The following is a 21,135-nucleotide window of genomic DNA, read 5'->3' as shown; positions in this document are numbered from 1 at the left end:
AAAGTAATTCAGAAGTAGTATGTTAAAAAAAAAAAAAGTGAAAGGGGCTCAGCCAGTGTGAGGGGTTGGGCACTGACCTATGAACCAGGAGGTCACAGTTTGATTCCTGATCAGAGTACGTGCTCGGATTGCGGGCTCAATCCCCAGTGGGGGGCATACAGAAGGTAGCTGAACAATGATTCTCTCTCATCATTGATATTTCTAACTCTCTCTGCCTCTCCCTTCCTCTCTCTGAATCAATAAAAACATATATATATTTTTTAAAGTGAAAGGGGAAGCTCCTGAGAGGGAGAAGATATTTACTGAACAAAGGAAAAAACTTCTTCAAATTGATATGAGAAAGGCAGATGACCCAATTTTAAAAAATGGGCAAAATATTTGAATAGGCAGGTAACAAAAGAGAGCATCCAAATGGCTAATGAACATATGGGAAGGTTCTCAGGCTCAACAGACTTAAAGGATATGCAAGTTAAACCCCTAATTCATTACTACTTCATACCAACCAGAATGCCTCAAACAAATTAGAAAACATGACTATACCGAGTTTTTTAACTGTTAGCAAGAAGGAGAGCAATTAGAACTCTCACTTGCTCTGGTGGGAGTCTAGATTGGAAAGCACTTTGTAAAGCTCTTTGAGACTATTTACTAAAGATGAACATATGCATAATCTGTAACTCATTAGTTCAGGTTCTAGGTATATCTACAACAAAATTGCATACATATGTTCATTGAAAATACATACAAGAACATTGTTAGCAATGCTCTTATTCATAATGGCCCCACACTGGAAGTCACCCAAATTCCCATCAACAGTAAAAAGGATAAATAAATTGTAACACATTCATACAATAGACTAGGAAAGAACTGTTGTTTTACCTAATATATGATGAATCTTACAAACATAATGAATGAAAGAAGCCAGACACAAAAGAGAATATAGTGAATTCTTTCATTTTTGCAAATTTCAAAAAAACAAGCAAAATAACCCTCTGGTTTTAGAAGTCAGAATAGTGGTTACCAATTTGGGGGGCAGGAGATTTTTTTGGGTGTTGGTATTTCTTGTTTAGGATACTGATTAAACAGGTATTTTAACTTTGTGGAAATTGGTTGAGATGTATAATTATGCATTTTTCAATGTATTATATGACAATAAAATTTTTACTAATTTTTAAAAAAACAGTATATTCTAATTTTGAATTGATAAAAGATTCACATTATAAAAAATACTAGAGGCCCTGTACACAAAATTTGTGCACTTGCAGGGGGCAGGTCCCTCAGCGTGGCCTGCACCCTCTCGCAGTGGAGCCCCTGCTGGGGGATGTCTGACTAATGGCCTAAGCTGTCAGTCGGACACCCTTAGCGCTGCTGCAGAGGCAGGAGAGGCTCCCACCACCGCCGCTGCACTTGCCAGCTGTGAACCCGGCTTCTGGCTGAGCAGCGCTCCCCCTATGGGAGTGCACTGACCACCAGGGGGCAGCTCTTGCGTTGAGCGCCTGCACCCTGGTGGTCAGTGCGTATAGTGACGGGTCGTTCCGCCATTTGGTCAATTTGCATATTAGCCTTTTATTATATAGGATAGAAGAGAAATAGTATAAAAAGTCTCCTTTCCACCTCTATGCTCCAGCCATCTAGTTCCCTCACTAGTAATGATTTTAACATTTACATTTAGGTCAATGATATAGTATATTTGTGCATCCTTTTAGAGATATTTTTTTGGATATACAAGCAAATAAATATCTATGTAATTACACACACACACACACACACACCTATTCTTTTTGCATATATGGCATACCTACCCTTTTTTATATGTATGACATGTCTAAACATGTTATTCTACAGTTTGCTTTTATCATCTAATTTATTTTAAAGGCTTTTCCATATCAGTACATAAAGAAATTTCTTTTTCCTTCTTACAGCTGCAAAATGTGCTTGTAAATGGGTGTTCCATGATTTATTTAACAAGTTCCCTCTCTTGATGGGCATTTATGTAGGTTTGATTATTTCTAGTTGAGAAACTTTCTTGATGGAAGGTGAGTCTCAAGACAAGTTAATTGTAGAAGACAGTCACTGTATTCATCTTAAAGTAATGCCAGCAATATTCCCTTGCCTTTCATTGGCTGATGTCACAGCCCAGACTGGCAAGGGAAGCTGCCCATTCCTTTCCAGGAGAACTTCATTTTGTAGGTACGGTAACCTGAGAAAAAAGTGGTAAATTTATATGAAAGATTAATTAAAAAAAATTTTTTTTGTAAAGTTAGAATTTCTTATATAATAGTTTGGTTTATCTTCTTTCTCTTTTTGTTTTCTGTTTAGCCCAAGAAGAAGAAGAGAACAGTGGAATTGAGAGCCATTAATTTGGGGACAGATTACGAATATGGGGTTTTGAACATTCACATGACTTCATATGATATGGCCCTGGCAGAGAGTTATGCCCAATATGTTCACAACCTCTGCAACCATCTCTCCATTAAAGTGGAGGAAAGGTATGAAGGCTGTCTTTGTATGAAATATTCTTGGTGTGGGTAGCATGCTCTGCTTTGTTGTTGATAAATGAGGTTTTGAGATATAATTTACATGTGGTAAAATTCACCCTTTTTAGATATACTTTGCCACAATCAAAATATAAAAGTTTTATTAACCCCAAAAGTTTCCTGGTGCCCAGGTATAGTCAATCTCCTCCCCTTTCTGTCCCTTTCACATCCCTGGCAACTACCAATTGATTTTCTGTCCCTGTTGTACATCATGTAAGTAGAATCATACAATATGCAGCTGTTTGTCTGGCCTCTTTCACTTGCCATAATGTGTTTAAAAGTTATCCATGTTTTTGTAAGTATTTTATTACTGAGCAGTATTCCATTAAATGGTGATTTTAATTCACCAGTTGATGTACTTTTGGATTGTCTCCAGTTTGTTGGTAATTATTAACAAAGCTGCCGTAATCATTCTCATACAGGTTTTGTGGGTCATATGTCTTCTTTTCTCCTGGATAATTACTTAAGATTGGGATTTAGGGGTTGCATAGTGAATGTATGTTTAACTTTGTAAGATACCGCCAAACTGGTTTCTAAACTAGATACACCATTTTGTATTCCCACCAGCAACATATGAGAGTTCCAGTAACTCCTTATTCTGGTCAGTACTTGGTATTGTCAAATTTTTTTAAAGGGTATTCTAATACATACATACTGGTATCTCACAGTGGTTTTAATTTTCACTTCCCTAATAAATAAATGATGTTGAGCATCTTTTCATGGGCTCATTTACCTTCCGTATATCTTCTTTGATGATGTGTCCAAATCTTTTGTCTACTTTTAAAACTGGGTTTTTTTTTATTGCTGAATTATTAAAGTTTTACAATCTGTTTTTGGATACCAGTTCTTTTACAGTATGTGTTCTGCAAATATTTTCTCCCAGTCTATGGCTTATCTTGTTACCTTTTTATCTGAGTCTTTTAGAGGGCAGGAGTTTAAGTTTGATGAAGTTCAATTTATCAGTTTTTTCTCTTATTGTTCATGCTTTTGGTATCAGATCTAAGAAATCTTTGCCTAATCCAACATCACAAAGATATTCTCCTATGTTTTCTGGTAGAAGTTCTATAGTTTTAAGTTTTACTTTTAGGTCTGTGATCCATTTGGAGTTATTTTTGTATATGGTGTGAGATATGGGTCAAAGTTCTTTTTTTTTTTAAATATACATATCCAATTGTTCAAATACCATTTGTTAAAAAGATTTTCTTTCTTCATTGATTTGTCTTAACATCTTCTGAAAGTCAATTAACCATGTATGTTTAGATCTATTTCTATTCTCTATTACATTGCCAATACCACAGTATCTTGATTACGGTAGCTTGATTACTGAACTAAAACTTCGTTCTTATTTTTCAACATTATTCTGGCTATTCTAGGTTTTTCATAAACATTTTAGAACTAGTTTGTTGATTTCTACAGAAAAGAGCCTGATGGAATTTTGTTAGGATTGTGTTGAATCTGTAGATAAATTTGAGGAGAATTGACATTTTATCTATTTTAATTCCTTTGATTCATTAAGATGGTATATGTCCCCATTTATTTAGGTATTCTTTGCTTGCTCTGCTCTTCATTTACTCTTTGGATTTGTTGGAAAACTGTAGGAGAGGAGAACTAACATTTACTCACTATCTGCTCCAGGCCAAGCACTTTATATAACTTACCTCAGTGTTTCAGAAAATGTGGGATGCCCTTTTAAATTCTCATTCAACTTAATATGTCAAGGATAAATTCTTTGTGTGGTTCTGGTATGTTCTTAACACCACTCTAACACTTCCTAATCTTTATAACAGAGAGGCAACCTCTGGTTCGCGTCTTTGGCTACCAATAGAATTTAGCTAGAATTTTATAACATTATTTTGTTTTCATTGTATTTATTTTTAACTTACTTTCTACTTATGACAGCTGATACTGGTTTTCCATTTGTAGTAGGAACATAAAGTCAGGTTTATTGATATATAATTTACATGCAGTAAAAATTCACCCTCTTAGTGATCAATTTCTGAGTTTTGACAGATACACACAGTAGAGAGTAAATACCATCATAATCAAGAAATAGAACATTTTCATCATCCCAAGAAGTTCCCTCCCCATACCCCCAGTCCCTGGCAAATACAGATCTATTTTCTGTCCCTATAGTTTTTGCCTTTTCCAGAATGTAATATTAATGAAATCATACAGTATTTTTCTTTGTGAATCACATACCTCTATCACGTCACTTAGTGCTTTGTGCTGTAATTGCCTATTCATGCGTCAGCTCCCCTCCCCACTGACTAGATGGGGACTGTGTTCTTTATTTCTTCACTTAAGATAATGTATTTGAGATTTATGCATTTATTGCCAGTGTCAAATTGCTCCTTTTTGTTGCTGATAAGCATATCATTGAATATATGTATGTTTATCCATTCACCAGCTGAAGAACATTTGTGTTGTTTTCAGTTTGGGGCAATTGTGAATAAAGCCACTATAAACATGTACAGGTTTTTTGTGAGAACTTAAGTTTTCATTTCTCTAGGAGTATGATTGTGGGGTCAAATGGTTAAGTGTAACTTATGTTTAAATTTATAAGAAGCTGCCAAACTGTTTGCCAAATTGGCTATACCATTTTTTCCCTCATCAGCAACATGAGTTCCAGTTGTTCCACATCTCAAGTTTCTTTTTCAAATTAATTTTAAGTGTGTTGACTTAAAGAAAAATATTTAATAAATAATACTTGGGGTGGTTTGCCATTGTGACAAGGTAGTACATGGCACAATATATGGATATGGCAAAAATTATACTCTTTCTCAATTGACAGATATTAATATACTAGAGGCCCGTTGCACGAAGATTCGTGCAATAGGCCTTCTTTCCCCTGGCTGCCAGCACCAGTTTTCCTCTGGCACCCGGGACCCAGACCTTCACTCTGGCCACCGCCTTCCATCTTCGCTCTAGACACAGTCTTCGCTGTGGCTGGAGCCTTCAGTCTTTGCTCCTCGCTCCGGCCGGAGTCTTCAGTCTCCGGCCAGAGCTGCTCCTGTAGCTCCTTCCGCCCCCCACCCTCCCCCTCATAGCTTGATCGCTGCTTCACTGCAGACCTCGCCGACGGGCTCCTGGGTTCTAGGGGGCCGCCTTGCCTGCAGCCCGGCTTTCTGTTCACGATTACAATCACGGGCGGCAGGCAAGGCGGCTCCTGGGTCCCGGGGGGCCACCTTGCCTGTGGCCTGGCTTTCCGATCATGATCACGATCATGGGCGGCAGGCAAGGAGGCTCCTGGGTCCCGGGGGGCCGCCTTGCCTGCGGCCTGGCTTTCTGGCGGCTCCTGGGGTCACACACAGGGGCCTGGATGGCGGCTCCCGGTGTCCCGCCCTGCCCGCAGTATGCAAATTAGCCGCCATCTTTGTTGGCGGTTAATTTGCATATCGTGCTGATCAGCCAATGGCGATGGTAGCGAAGGTACGGTTAATTACCAGGTTTGTCTATTATTAGATAGGATTCTCATTGTACAGATGAAGAAACCAAGTCTCAGAATAGCCAAAAGTCACAGAACTAGTAAATTGCCTGGATTTAACCTAGTTCTGCCTGACTCCAGTATTTTTAATTCTATAGGATTTTTTTAAAAATATATGTTTTTATTGATTTCAGAGAGAGGAAGGGAGTGGGAGAGATAGAAACATCGATCAGAGAGAAACATTGATCAGCTGCCTTCTTCATGCCCCCTACTGGAGATCGAGCCCACAACCAGGGCATGTGCCTGCCTGGGAATTGAACCAGCAACCTCATGGTGCATGGGATGATGCTCAACCAACTGAGCCACACCAGCCGGGCTATAGGGTCTTATTTTAAGTCATTAAGCCAAATATGAACTTTTGAACCTTTATAACTTAGAGTATAATTGCGCTAAATGTGCTATTTAGAAGACTGTAAGGTGTGATTTTATCTCTCACAGCAGATAGTACTTCAATTGTGTTGGGCCTAAAGATATGCTTTATCTATTTCTGATGCCCCAGAGAATCAGTTGTTCTTTCAGCACTTGACACGCACCTCTATCATGTCACTTAGTGCTTTGGGCTGTAATCGTCTATTCATGTGTCAGCTCCTCTCCCCACTGACTAGATGGGGACTGTGTTCTTTATTTCTTCAGCACCTAGACCAGGGCCTGCCTGCCACATGGGGAACGTTAAGCCATTGTTGCAAGAATGACAGGTTCTTCAATATGACTATACAACCCAGCTGTATGGTATACATTTCCTAAAGTTTAATGACAGTGCTTTCAATTAATTGATTAAAATCTATTGATTGAGCCCTTTCTTGCTCATGTGGTAAGCACTGTACTAGGCATTTTAACTGGATGATACTAAGGTGGATGTTCCTGATTTCAGGGATTATATGTACATGTGTGTGTGCACACAAGCACACAGAAATAATTTTAACATAATGTGGAACATGGTAAGTGAAAGTTAAAGTACAGTGCCAGTTCAAGAAGCAGAATAGTATAACAATTTAGAGCAATACCTTTCAAAGTAGCACTGCACGAAGATGTCAGAAGCTTATGCCAAAATGTGCATTCATGCTTTGCTTCCTTCATCAAAAAAATCTTGCTATTGAAAAAAAAATGGTTGGCTGAGTTAAATAGTGTGTTTAGTGACTGTTGCATGCTCCTTATCTTTTCCTGGACTGATACCATGCAGTTTGCTCACCAGCAACTTGTCTCTGGACCACACTTTGAGTAACACAGTACCAATTCTGGAATCAAACTACCTGATTTAAATTCAAGTTGTACCAGTTATTGGCAATATGACCTTGGGAAATTCTGAACCTCAGTTACCTCTTCTTCATAAATGGGATGATAATTTTCTTATTTCTCTGAGTTCTGAAAATTAAATAAAATAGTATATGATAGCATTTAGCAGAGAATGACATATTGCAACATTCTAAATAATAATAATTAATGAAGAGATTTTTTTTCGCCATAACCGGTTTGGCTCAGTGGATAGAGCATTGGCCTGCGGACTGAAGGGTCCCAGGTTCGATTCCGGTCAAGGGCATGTACCTTGGTTGTGGGCACGTCCCCAGTAGGGGTTGTGCAGGAGGCAGCTGATCGATGTTTCTCTCTCATCGATGTTTCTGACTCTCTATCCCTCTCCCTTCCTCTCTGTAAAAAAATCAATAAAAATATATTTTTTAAAAAAAGATTTTTTTTTTCCCCAGCTGGCAGGGTTTAGGGGTAGCTTCTCAGAGGTTGTGGTAGCAAAGAAACATTAAATTTCATTTACACAGTGTTATCTTACCTACAGTGAATCAACTCCCTGGAATAGTGTTTTAAATTTTCAGGACTTTTTAAAAGGTGCTGTTTTTAAAACCCAGCTGTAGCCCTAGGCGTTTTGGCTCAGTAGATAGAGCGTCAGCCTGCGGACCTAAGGGTCCTAGGTACAGTTCTGGTCAGGGGCACGTACTTTGGTTGTAGTCTCCTCCCCGGCCCGGGCCCTGGTCAGGGCTCGTGCAGGAGGCAACCAGTCGATATGTTTCTCTCACATCAATATTTCTCTCTTTTCTTCTCATTTCCACTCTCTCTAAAAATCAATGGAAAAATACCCTTGGGTGAGGATTAAAAAAATAAAAAGAATAAAACCCAGCTGTGGAAAACTCTGGCTGTATTTGGGTAAAGGCAGGAGGGCAGTAGCATTTGTTGAGCTACTATCAGCCAGCCACTCTGATAAGTACTTTTTTATATATTCTTACTTAATTCAAACAAGCACTTTGTACATAGTGAATCAAAGCTCAACTCTGGAGCCAAACCATCCAGGTTTTACTTATGCTCTGCCGTATTCTTCTTCTTCTTCTTTTTTCAATATGTTTTTATTGATTTGAGAGAGAGGGGTAGGGGAGAAAGAGAAAGAGAGAAACATCAATTGGCTGCCTCCTCTATGCCCCCTCCTGGGGATTGAGCCTGAAACCCAGGCATGTGCCTTGACTGGAAATCGAACCAGCTACCTTTTGGTGCATGGGACAACACTCAACCAACTGAGCTATATGAGCCAGGGCTACCATATTCTTATTGTCTGACACTGGGCAGTTTACTTAACCTCTTTGTGTCTTCGTTTCCTCATCTATGAAATGGAGTTAAAGTACCTACCTAAAAAGACTATAGTAAAAATTAAGGGAGTTGATATATTTGAAGTGCTTACAACAGTTCCCAGCAACTCTTAGATGCTATTATTATTATTACTAGAGGCCCAGTACACGAAATTTGTGCACGGGGGTGTGTGTGTCCCTCAGCCCAGCCTGCACCCTCTCTAATCTGGGACATCCCTCTCACAATCCAGGATTGCTGGCTCCCAACCACTCGCCTGCCTGATTGTCCCTAACCACTCCCCTGCCAGCCTGATCAACGCCTAACTGCTCCCCTGCTGGCCCGATTGCCCCTAACTGCCCTCCCCTGCCAGCCTGGTTACCCCTAACTGTCCTCCCCTGCAGGCCTGGTTGCCCCCAACTGCCCTCTCCTATAGGGCTGGTTCCCCCCAACTGCCCTCCTCTACAGACCTGGGTCCCCCCCAGCTGCCCTCCTCTGCAGGCCTGATCGCCCCCAACTGCCCTCCCTTTTAGGCCTGGTCCCTCCCAATTGCCCTCCCCTGCTGGCCTGATCACCCACAACTGCCCTCCCCTGCTGGCCATCTTGTGTCCACATGGGGGCGGCCATCTTGTGTGTTGAAGTGATGGTCAATTTGCATATTACTCTTCCATTAGATGGGATAATTAATTAATTATTAAAGTTTGCCTATAGCCATCTTACTTAAAAATAGACAAACATGTAAATTGACCTTCCCTCTGCTACGCTCACCAGCCAATCAGGAGAGTATGCAAATTAACCCAACAAAGATGGCAGTTAATTTGCATACGTAGGCACGAAGCGGCGGAGCAAAGACTGAAGGCTCCCGGCCCGAGCAGTGAAGGCCTGGGTCCCGGGTGCCGGAGGAAAACCAGTGCCGGCACCCAGGGGAAGGGAAGGCCTATTGCACGAATCTCTTCATGCAACGGGCCTCTAGTATACCTAATAAATGGCAAGATCTGGATTTGAACCCACTTTTTTTTTTTCTCCAAATTCTCAATTCCTCCTAACTAGTACTCCACACAGCTTTCATTGTGATGTTTCTTGAATGTAAGTAAGATCATGTTACTCCCATACGTAAATTCCTTCCATGGTTTCCCATTCCTTTAGGATCAAATTAAAAGTCCTCACATGGCTTATACCAAGTGCTCCAGGGTGTCTGGGCTTGCCTCTCTTGCTTTAACTCATACTTCCTTCTCCCTTTCCCTCCAATTACACTAGCTTTGTTTTTGCTCCTTCCCACCCAAAGACGTTTGCATATGCTCTCCAGAGCTTATAATACTCTTTCCCCTTCACCTAACTCCTGCTTTTTCCTTAGGTTTCATCTTGAATGTCACTTCTTTAGAGAAACTCTTAAATTAGTTTCTATATTATATCTTTAGTAGAAGTGAAGGTTACTTAACTTCCCTTTCATAGCAGTCATTCCTTATCCTTGTAATTATTTGACTTTTATTAGTCTTCCTTATTAGACTCTAAGATCCATAAGGCAAGGATTGTTTCTGTCTCCATCAGCTGTCTGTCTAATAATCCTAAGACCTTGCCTAGTACCTGACACATAGTAGGCAATGAATAAATATTCGTTGATTTGGACTGAGTTCCAATAAGCATGGGCATGATTCCTAGAACAGCAAAATGAATGATGTGCTTTTTTTTTTTTTTTTTTTTTTTTTTTGCCTCTTCCTGACTCTTTGCTCCAAATAGCACAGAGCATAAAGAGATATTTATTTTCAGCAACTCTCTTCTCTGCATTGATTGAGGTTTTTAGACCACTGTATGGTTAGGCATTCTCACTGCCTAGCTTTTCAGAGATGAAATAATTTTTTCTTTTGACTTTCATTTCATCATGATCCATTTTCCTCTGGGAGTGTGGGGTAGTGCTTTGACCTTGAGGGGGAATTGGGCAAAGGAGCAGTGTGCTGGCTTTTGTTCTATAAATGGTCTGCTTTGCTATAGCTGCAACTAACCTAGAAGAGGAGAGGAAGGGGCCTCGCATGCAGGTCCCTTAACTTGCCTGCCTCCCTTACTGAGCAGTCGCCTGGAGAGATGAAAATATGACTCATCTGGGAGCAGCTTCCAAGCCTAAACCTGATCCTAGCCCAGCCGTGGGCAAACTACGGCCCGCGGGCCGGATCCGGCCCGTTTGAAATGAAAAAAACTAAAAAAAAAAAAAAAAAAAGACCGTACCCTTTTATGTAATGATGTTTACTTTGAATTTATATTAGTTCACACAAACACTCCATCCATGCTTTTGTTCCGGCCCTCCGGTCCAGTTTAAGAACCCATTGTGGCCCTCAAGTCAAAAAGTTTGCCCACCCCTGTCCTAGCCCCTGTGCTCTTTGGAGAGGAACAGCATCACCCAGCACCACTCTCTTAAAGGCTACTCTTACTTTTTGTTTAAGTCCACTTACATTGTTTAAAATGGAGGTATATCTTCTATATAGTAGAGTCCACAGATTCTAAGTTCCCTAGCACCCCAGCCGGCTCCCTTCTGCCCTGTCTTAGGCAGTATTCCCAAAAGGTAACATTATTTTTCTTGATAAGTTGACTCTTGAAATTGTTATTTCATTTCTTCCCTTCTGTTTTTACTATGTGATTATCCAAGCAATGTTTATTATAGAATATCTGAAAAGTATAGAAACGAATGGAAAATTATACTCTTACTACTCAAAGGCCTATTCTACTTTAATGACCAGAGTTCCTAGTATTTCCTTATCAAACTATGTCTGGCTTTTCTGTTGGTTCTCTTTGAGAGCCTCTCATGTCTCCTTGCCTTTAGATAACTGCTGCACTTTTGGGGGCAAACAACTCTGTTCATTCTTTACATCTTGATACTGCTTCATCTATGAAGCCTTCTCTGATCCCCACTTCTCTTCCTCTTGTCCCTATAATATTTGGTACATCCCTGTTATTGTCTCTGCCTTAATGTGGTGAAGATGTTCATCTACTTACCTGTCTGTACAAAACACTCTTAGTGAACTCCTTTTAAGCGCAAGCTACATAATGCCCACCAGAGTGCCTAGGACAGAGGAGGCTCTCGGTAAGTGTTTATTAAATGAATGGATGAATAAATAAACAAATCAATGAAATCTTAGTAAAATAAGTGTTGAAGGATAAAATGTATGCTCAGTAGCAGGAATGGACAACTCCCTTTAGTAGTCTTATCTGCAGAATGTCAAAAAGGAAAAATAGCATGTTTTACATTCCTGAAAGCTTTTACATAGTTATTTTACTTGATCTTCCATAACAACTCTATGAACATGTCATTTTATTTTATATATGGGTACTATCAAATTTGAATTGGAAGAGGAGATCAGAGATTGTGCTGAAACGTGGGAGGGGATGTTATTTAGAGAGGCTGCTTGGAAGAATTTGCAATACCTAGCATTTACTCACTGTTTATAGAGCAAGGGAACTGGCATTTGTAGGCACAGTAAATCAGGCAAATAATAACTAGTTTAATCATTTAACCATTGCAACAACCCTATAACTAGTTATTATTATCCTCATCTTAGAGCTGAAGAATCTGAGACTCAGAAAGCTGAATTAATTTGTCCAAGGTCAAATAGGTAATAAGTAGGAGAGCCAACATTTAAATCTAGGACTGTCATGTCTCTAATCAATTTTCCATTACACCAAAGTTCCTTTTGTAGCAGTCCCTCTGTAGAGGACCATGCCCCCCTGCTTTTTTTAAATATATATTTTATTGATTTTTTTACAGAGAGGAAGGGAGAGGGATAGAGAGTTAGAAACATCGATGAGAGAGAAACATCGATCAGCTGCCTCTTGCATACCCCCGACTGGGGATGTGCCCGCAACCAAGGTACATGCCCTTGGCTGGAATCGAACCCGGGACCCTTCAGTCCACAGGCCGACGCTCTATCCACTGAGCCAAACCGGTCAGGGCACTCCCTGCTTTTAATTAATGAAGCTTTTTGTGGCATGAAAATTCAGAAATTCTACTGTTATTATTATTCCATTTATCTTTAGTGTGATGAACCATATTTCTGTTTAGCCATCAGTCCTATCAGACCTAGTCCTCACAAAATCTATTGCTATAGGCCTAGATTGTAATCCTCTTCTCAGAGGCGGGGAGTGACTCGCCTTAGTAAATATTGCTAATAAGTGGCAGGGCCAACATTTGACCCCAAGTCCAGTGCTCTTTCCACTGTAGCATGTAGATCTGCTGAAGCTGATTATAGCGAGCACAGACTCTACAGTGGTTCTCAACTAGGGGACATTTAACAATGTCTGGAGATGATTTTGATTGTCACCACTTGGGGGGTACTACTGGCATCTAGTAGGGAGAGCTTAGGGATATGTAGGCCAGCCCCCCACAACAATGAATTATCTGGTCAAAGATGTCAATAGTGCTAAGGTTGAGAAATCCTGCTCTAAAACAATTGGGTTTCAGGCCTCATTTCTCCAGAAGAGGGGAAATACCCAAAGTTATCCTCCAAAGCATACCTAGTGATTCTTTTAGAATTGGCTATTCTCTAATAGCAGCAAATACTTATTAAGCACCAGGTATTATTCAGTGTTATATTAGGCAAGATTGGGGATGCAGAAAAGTATTCGACATCATCTGTCGCTTCAGGAAGTTTAGAGACTTCTGGAGGAGGCTTAAGAGGATCTGATTACTTTGCCCCGGCTGCAGCTAACAGCCCTGGATTCCAGGAGCTCTGCATGCGCTAGTGGCTGTACTCAGGGACTACCCTGACTGAGTGGTGCTGCTGGCTTAAGGGGACCCTCGCCATAGCTGACTCTTTCTTCCCACAGTTATGCGATGCCCACCAAAACCATGGAGGTGTTGCAGCTACCGGAGCAGGGCAGTAAAATGTTTGTGGATGCAATTCTTACCACCCATGAGCGAGTAGTTCAGGTAAGTATTCTGGGAGAAACTTGAAATGTATTTGCCTCTCCTGGTTCTTCTCTGTACATTACTCCTCCTTCTACCAAGCCCGTCTCTTCCTCTAGCCTGCCCCTTGAATGATGATGTTCTGCAGGTTTCAGTTCTTGATCCCTCCATCTCTCCTTATGTAATCCCTTTCCTCTATGCAATCTCATTCATTCGCCTGAACTTAGTAACCGTCATTATATATCGACAATGCCTAGATCTCCAGTCTTGATCTCTAGGTTAAGCTTCAAATCTGATATCCATTTGTCTACTGGACTTCTCCATGGGGATGTCCCACAGGTGCCCTGCACTCAATGCTTATAAACTAATTGTAGAGGAACTGTTCCTCTGTCTCTAGAATCTTCTTCACCTTTGAGCCTAATGCTTGACCCTTCTTTGCTCTCTGGTATCCATTCATTCACCAAATTCTAAAGCTTCTACCCCCCAAAATCTTTTAGATTCATCAACTTTGCTTTACTTTCATATGTCATTTTCCTGCTTAAAACCCCTCAGTTGCTTCCCTTTAGCTCTAGCAGTGGTTCTCTGTCATTTTATTGCAGAGACAGATGGGTGACAACCACACTATCATGAAAGTGCCCAGAGCTATTATTAAAACTTCACAGTTAACATTACCCCCATTTTTTTACATCTTTATTGAGTTTTATTCCCATGCAATACAATTTACTCACTTAAAATGTACAATTAAATGGGTTTTAATATATTCAGAATTATGCAACCATCACCACAGTCAATATTAGAACATTTTCATCAACCCCAAAAGAAACTCTGAACCCATTAATAGTCATTCCTTTTCCCCATTCCCCTGACTCCTAGCAACCAGTAATCTACTTTCTGCCTTTATGGTTTTACCTCTTCTGGATATTTCATTTAAATAGAATTCTACAGTATATGGTCTTTATGTCCAATTTCTTTCACTTAGCATACTGTTTTCAAGGTTCATCCATGTTGTAGCATGTATTATTACTTCCTTCCTTTTTACCAGTATTGCCAAATAATATTCCAATGGATAGCACTTCTTTTTTATCCACTCAAGAAACATGTCAGCAAGGTAATGAATGTTAAGGCAGTAATACCTTAAATCTATGTTAATTTTTAAAATAATTAAAGTACTTAAAATCTTTGTTTCTTTAAATATTATAAGAAATAAATTATTTGAGATATATCTTATGACAGATCTGACTTGCCACTGAGGGCTGTAGGATCAAATTTGAAGTCTTTAGATTAGCATCTAACTGCCTTCATCATTCTCTTGCTTTTCCTTATATTCCATTCATTCCAGCTACACATGGAACTAATTTTAATTCCCTAGTAATGTGCTGTGCCTCCACATTTTACTGAATATTACTTCCTCTGCCTTGAAAACTCCCACTACTGTTGAATTCTCTAGTTTACTCCTGTTTTTCTTCAAGACTACATCCAGAAGCTTCTTTGACCTCCCCTGATTAATTTAGGTAGGTACTTCTCTAGTGGGTTTCTGTAGCCCCCCTCATACCCTTCTACCACATTTCTGATTCACCTCTGAATTCTTAGCACAGGGTCTGACACCAGGGTCCTGGTCTGTATGGGTTAACTTGAATTGACTCAGAAAGTCATCCTGGATTTGTTAATTTATTTGGTCCAGCTATGCCATCCATTGCCTACAGGAGCAGGTATTGGACATGACCTTCTCAGCAAGCAGACACCCTGGCAGAGAAATCCTGTAGAGATGGGCTCTGAAACCAGCTCTGGCTGATAATCCTTCACCCAAGGCCGCTGTCTAGCTCTGCTGGAGCTGACAGTTGAGCCCATGCCGTGTCTCCCACTCGCCTAGCTTTCAGCACCTCTTTTTCTCTTTTTGTTAATCCTCACCCGAGGATGTTTTCTCCATTGATATTTTTAGAGAGAATGGAAGGGAGGGGGAGAAACAGAGAGAGAGGTACATCAACTGGTTGCCTCCCACATGCACCCTGACTATTGCCAGGGATCGAACCTGCCACCACAATATGTGCCCTTGACTGGAATCAAACCCGAGACCCTTCAGTCCACAGGTCGACACTCTAACCACCTTTTAGGACTCAGCCTCTCTCTTAGAGCATCTTTCCTTTTGCAGATAAGCGGTTTGAGTGCTACATTTGCAGAGATTTTCTTGGAAATAATCCGAAGCAATCTTCCTGAAGGAGTCAAATTGTCAGTGAAGGAGGTAGGTGCTAGTTTGAGAAGAGTCCCCCTGGTGGCCCACCTGTGCTTAAAATATCTAGACTACGTGGCTTTGGAAACCATAAAGAAATGTGGATAATTTAGCCCAGGTAATAATCAGGAAAAGTGTGCAGGCTGGTATTACTGTGATCATTATTCTGGCTCTTCAGGGATGATGCCTTATGGACCACAAGCTGAAATCCATCACAGCATCCTGATGTTAGGTGTGAGCCCATCACACCTCAAAATTCTCCCCCTCAGGCAGTTGTATAGCAGAAAGAGCATCATTTAAGGTCACATACAGTATAAGTAATCAGAACACAAATGGGGAAATGTATTTTATAGAAAAAGTTCTTGGATATTTGAAACTTAACTATACCCTGACTGAATATATTCAGTAAAGAATACCAGTCAGAAGGAAGTTTGCCATGGAGAACTTAGAATACCTTAGGAACTTTAGCCTCAATACTGAATATTTGGGTCTTGTTGCCAAGACGATCCGTATTATGACACAAATATATCGGGTCGTCTTAGATTGATGCCATTTGCTTCATGCACCTCCTTTGTTCTGAGTCCATGCTTGTTAAACCTTTGCTTATTACTATAGATCTGTATATAGGGAGAAAATGTGCTGGTCATGCTGATTTGAAATAATCCAGTCCTGCATCTGTTATTTCCTATTGTTAATGGGGAATTTTGGCATTCTCTCTTTTTTTAAGTGCTTTTATTGTGATACTTATAGAGTTTTGACATTAATTCTTTATAAATCTGTCTTATGTCACCAAACCATATGTTCATTTAAGGCAGGGAGGAAATCCAATTCAGCTTTGAATCCATGGTACCTAATACAAGTCTGGTACATAATAGATCCTCAATAAAGCTAGTTGAATTCTGATGCATTCTCTACAGAGGTGGTAGGTGGATCCTTTTTTGATGCTGTGCGTATTTGAGTAATTGAAAGCTCTGCAGTAATTCCCACTTATTTTTCTTCTCCCCAGCACACTGAAGAAGACTTCAAGGGAAGGTTCAAAGCTCGGCCAGAACTGGAAGAACTGATAGCCAAGTTGAACTAGCTCATTGCAGGCTCTTTCATGCCAGCACTGGTGATATTGAGTGCCCAGGGGAAGAGCTCTCTGAGTGGTCAAAGTTAAGCAGGTGACCCTGACCCTTGGGTATAAGTATCCAACCCCACAGCCAGGAATGCGTCCTGTCCTCTGTGGAGGAGTGCTTGCCAATTGTCACCACTTTCATTGAGCCAACCCTAGGTATCTTCCATCTAATAAAAATTTGCTGCTGATGGGTGTGTTTTGTTTTGCTTAAAGTAATTTATTGAGGTGAAATTCACATACCACAAAACTAACCATTTTAAAGTGAATAATTACATTCACAATGTTGTACAAACACCACATCTATCTAGTTCCCAAACCTCATTGCCTGTTTTTGTAATAAAGGTTTATTGAAACAGAGCCATGCTCATTCATTTATATATCATTTATGGCTGCTTTCACACTTCAATGGCAGAGTTCAGTAGTTGTAACAAACTGTAAAGCTAAAACATTTATGTGGCCCTTTATAAAAACAATCAAACCTTGATCTAAGTCATTGGTACTCAAACTTAAGTATGCATGAGGATGACCTGGAGGGCTTTTTAAAACACAAATTGCTAGACTCTACCTCCAGATTTTCTGATTTAGTAATTAGAGTGAGGGCCTAGAATTTGCATTTCTTACAAGTTTCCAGGTGATGCTGATGCTAAGGGACCCCAGTATTTTTCTATTCTGAGTATCAATGCATTCATTCTTCTGTAGATAACAGCTATCATTTATTCAGTTAGACTCTGTGCTAGGTACTATATTAGCTCTAAAACTTATACCAGTTTTTTAGGGTGTATATGAGTGTGTATGTGGATGAGTATCTGTGTGTGTGAGTATATCTCACATTTGTTGAGCTTTTATAAAGTGCTATGTACTATATACAGATTATCCTTGAGGTTGATGGTATTATCTCAATTTTATAGATGGAAAAACAGGTTTGGAGAGATGAAGTGACTTCCTAGGGTCACACAGTTAATAGTGGCAGACCCCTCTCTCCTGTATCCCACTGCTTCTCTGAGATAGTCCTATAAGTCTGTGGGAACTCAGAGCATTCTTAGCATTTAAAAAAATTTATTGAATATATCGGGTTGACATTGGTTAATAAAATTGTTTCAAGTGTACAATTCTATAATACATCATCTGTATATTATATTGTATGTTCACCACCCAAAAAGTCTCCCTCCATCATCATTTATCCTCTTTACCCTCTTCTACCTGTCCCCACCCCCACTTTCCCTCTGGTAATCACCATACTGTTGTGTCTATTTTTTTGCGTGTTTTTTCTTCTTCTTAATCCCTTCAACTATTTCACCCAGACCCCCAACTCTCTTCCCCTCTGACAGCTGTTAGTTTGTTCTCTGTATCTATGAGTTTGTTTCTATTTTGTTTATTTTATTCATTAGATTCCACATATAAGTGAAATCATGATCTCTATCTTTCTCTGACTGGCTTATTTCACTTAGCATAATACTCTCCAGGTCCATCATGCTGTTGCAAAAGGTTAGGTTTCCTTTCTTTTTATGGCCAAGTAGTATTTCACTGTGTAAATGTACCACCGCTTTTTAAAAAATATATGTTTTTATTGATTTTAGAGAGGAAGAGAGGGAGAGATAGAAACATCAGTGATGAGAGAGAATCATTGATTGGCTGCCTCCTACACGCCCCACACTGGGGATTGAGCCCACAACCTGGGGCATATGCCCTAACTGGGAACTGAACCATGACCCCCTGGTTCATAGGTCGATGCTCAACCACTGAACCATGCCGGCCAGGCTAAGTTGATAATTTTGTATGGCCTGAGAGTGATGTCTTAAATACCTAAATGGCCCTTGGCAGAAAAATAGTTCCCTATCCCTGCTCTAGACTGAGGCCAGAGGGAAATGGACTTTCCCAAGATCAAAGGGCAATGAAATCAAATGGGGTGTATGTCTCTTGCCTCTAGGATGAAGTCTCCTCCCTGAGGCAACCTAATATAAAGAGGTGGACAAACCTGGGCTATTCCAAAGTTTCTAATTTATTAGTTTTGAGGCCTCAGGTGAGTTATTGTCATCTCATTAAACCAGTTTTCTAATCTGTAGATGGAGATAATTCCCTTTTAGGAGTTTGAGATCAGTAAATGTTAGATTACCTTCCCTTCTAAACTTCTTCAGCATGCTTTTTTGAAAGATTTTTTTCCCCATTAAGATATAACTTATATATAGTGAAACAGATTTTGAATGTATATTTGATCAGTCTTAAAAATGCAGCCACCCATGAAAACTATACTTCTATCAAGATAAAGAATATTGTGGCTGGTGTGTTCCTTTACATTCTTTCATATTTTTTTTCCCCCAGAAGCAACCATTAATCTCATTTCTATTGCCATAGATTGGTTTGATCTAACTAGTACTATTTAAATATCACCCAGTATGTAGCCTTTTGTGTCTTACTACATTAATTTACCCTAATGTTTTATCTGTGTTGTTACATGTATCAATAGTTCACTCCTTCAGCATACTTCTGTTTTGAATACTTCAGTCAGGGTTAAACTATGCCTAGTATTGCTGTAAAGACTAAGGGGGTAGGCAGGAGGGAAGAGAGAGGTCAGTGGATTAGGAAATCAGAATAGCTGGGTTTTAGTTTTGGCTCTATCAATACATAACCTTTGGGATAATCTGTTTTGGTCTTCATTTTACAGATGAGTTAACTGACTTGTCCAAGGTCACCCAGTTAACCAGTGACAGCCAGGGATAGCCCTAGGTCATTCAATTCCTGGTTCAGTACACATTGAGATGGTTAGAAATGGATTTCTTTGTAGATCAGTAATTTTCAAGAAGGATGGGGTCAAATGGGGAGTTTTACTAGTTACGGCCAGTAGGTTCCTCAGCTTTGTTAGTCCCTTTCCTCTGGCTGAAGAAGCCTTATTTCCCCCACCAGAGCTGGAAATTGCCCACTGTGGATTCTGAAAGGGAGTTTTAGTTGCAGAGAAAGAAATGAAATCTGGATATTTTGGCCATTCAGACACCACAGCAATGCTGAGATCCTTGGTTCCCACTGTTTCTAGAATGTAAAGTACTTAAAGGAAGAAAAGCGCAGGTCTAAAACTAGACCTGCTGCAAAGGCACTGCAGACGGGGGTGGACAATGTGTCTCATGCTTTTTTTACATGTAGTACTTTGACCTCTTTGTGCCGTTTTTGTCTCCAAATGTCTGATCTCCCTGGAAAACCTAAAATGATTCATTTAGTTCTTATAACCCCCCTGGAATAACTTTCATTCTCAGAAATTTCAGGTTTAGGGAATCAGCTCACCATTTAGACAAAATACCCAGGCTCTGAAGAAAGAAAAGTCTGGCAACTGTACCTGAGGGAGTGAAAGTGCGAGGAATATCTTACTACTCGTCTAGTAAAACACAGTACAGGGCACCTTTCTACTGAACACAGGCCAAGTCCCCAGCCAAGGACCTTGCAGGGAAGAGCCAAATCATGAGTCTGTCCTAGGCCTACCCCAGGGGGACAGCCAGCTAAGAGGTCTCTCTATTCATCCCTCGACACCAAGCCTCTCTGCAGGGGTAGGTGTGGATTGTACAGGGACAGGCATGGACCACCTTAAACTCTAGCTCCATAGCTGTGGGCTGTAGAACTGAAACCAAAAAAAAAAAACCACACAAAAACACCATGCCAATCTATAACACTGTGGGCATCTGCACTGGATAATCTCCTTTTGTAAAGCACTAAAAAAAAGCACAGTAATGTTTACATAGTAAACGTGGTTACTTACTGTGTTAAGCATCATACTAGGCACCAGATGCTTGTGAAAGAGCAGAGCAGAAAACAGCATAGGCTCTAGAACAAGACACACTTGGAGTCTGATCCTCAATCTGACCTGTATTTCCTCCTCTGTAAAGGTGAGTTAATAGAGTGTTAAGAGGGATTAAATGAGATACTGTAACTCAGGATAGTGACTAGCACACAAGAAAAATGACAATAATAGCTAACATTTAGTGGTTACTTACTAGGTACCAGACACACACTCTCTCTTTCTTTCTTTCAATATATTTTTAATGTATTTTATTGATTTTTTACAGAGAGGAAGGGAGAGGGATAGAGAGTTAGAAACATCAATGGGAGAGAAACATCGATGAGCTGCCTCCTGCACACCTCCCACTGGGGATGTGCCCGCAACCAAGGTACATGCCCTTGACTGGAATCGAACCTGGGACCCTTCAGTCCACAGGCCGACGCTCTATCCACTGAGCCAAACCGGCCAGGGCTCTTTCTTTTATTTATTTATTTAAATTTTATTTTCTTGTTTAAAGTATTACAAATAGTAGTACATATGTCTCCTTTTTTTCCCCA

General features: G+C 40.2%; 1 protein-coding gene across 1 annotated transcript in view; it reads left to right on the top strand.

Annotated features, from left to right (window-relative positions):
* MRPL48 (mitochondrial ribosomal protein L48) overlaps positions 1–17,172 on the top strand; it is a 49,677-nt gene extending 32,505 nt beyond the window's left edge. The window contains exons 5-8 of the mRNA XM_005867090.2: positions 2,317–2,486; positions 13,393–13,495; positions 15,621–15,710; positions 16,705–17,172. Of these exons, the coding sequence (XP_005867152.1) occupies positions 2,317–2,486; positions 13,393–13,495; positions 15,621–15,710; positions 16,705–16,779 (438 nt within the window). The 3' untranslated portion in view covers positions 16,780–17,172. The remainder of the gene's footprint in view (positions 1–2,316; positions 2,487–13,392; positions 13,496–15,620; positions 15,711–16,704) is intronic.
* The last annotated feature ends 3,963 nt before the right edge of the window (positions 17,173–21,135 follow it).

The sequence above is a fragment of the Myotis brandtii genome, unplaced genomic scaffold (assembly GCF_000412655.1).
Source record: "Myotis brandtii unplaced genomic scaffold, ASM41265v1 scaffold244, whole genome shotgun sequence".
NCBI classification, from domain to species: domain Eukaryota; kingdom Metazoa; phylum Chordata; class Mammalia; order Chiroptera; family Vespertilionidae; genus Myotis; species Myotis brandtii.
This window is presented reverse-complemented; position numbering and strand designations above follow the sequence as displayed.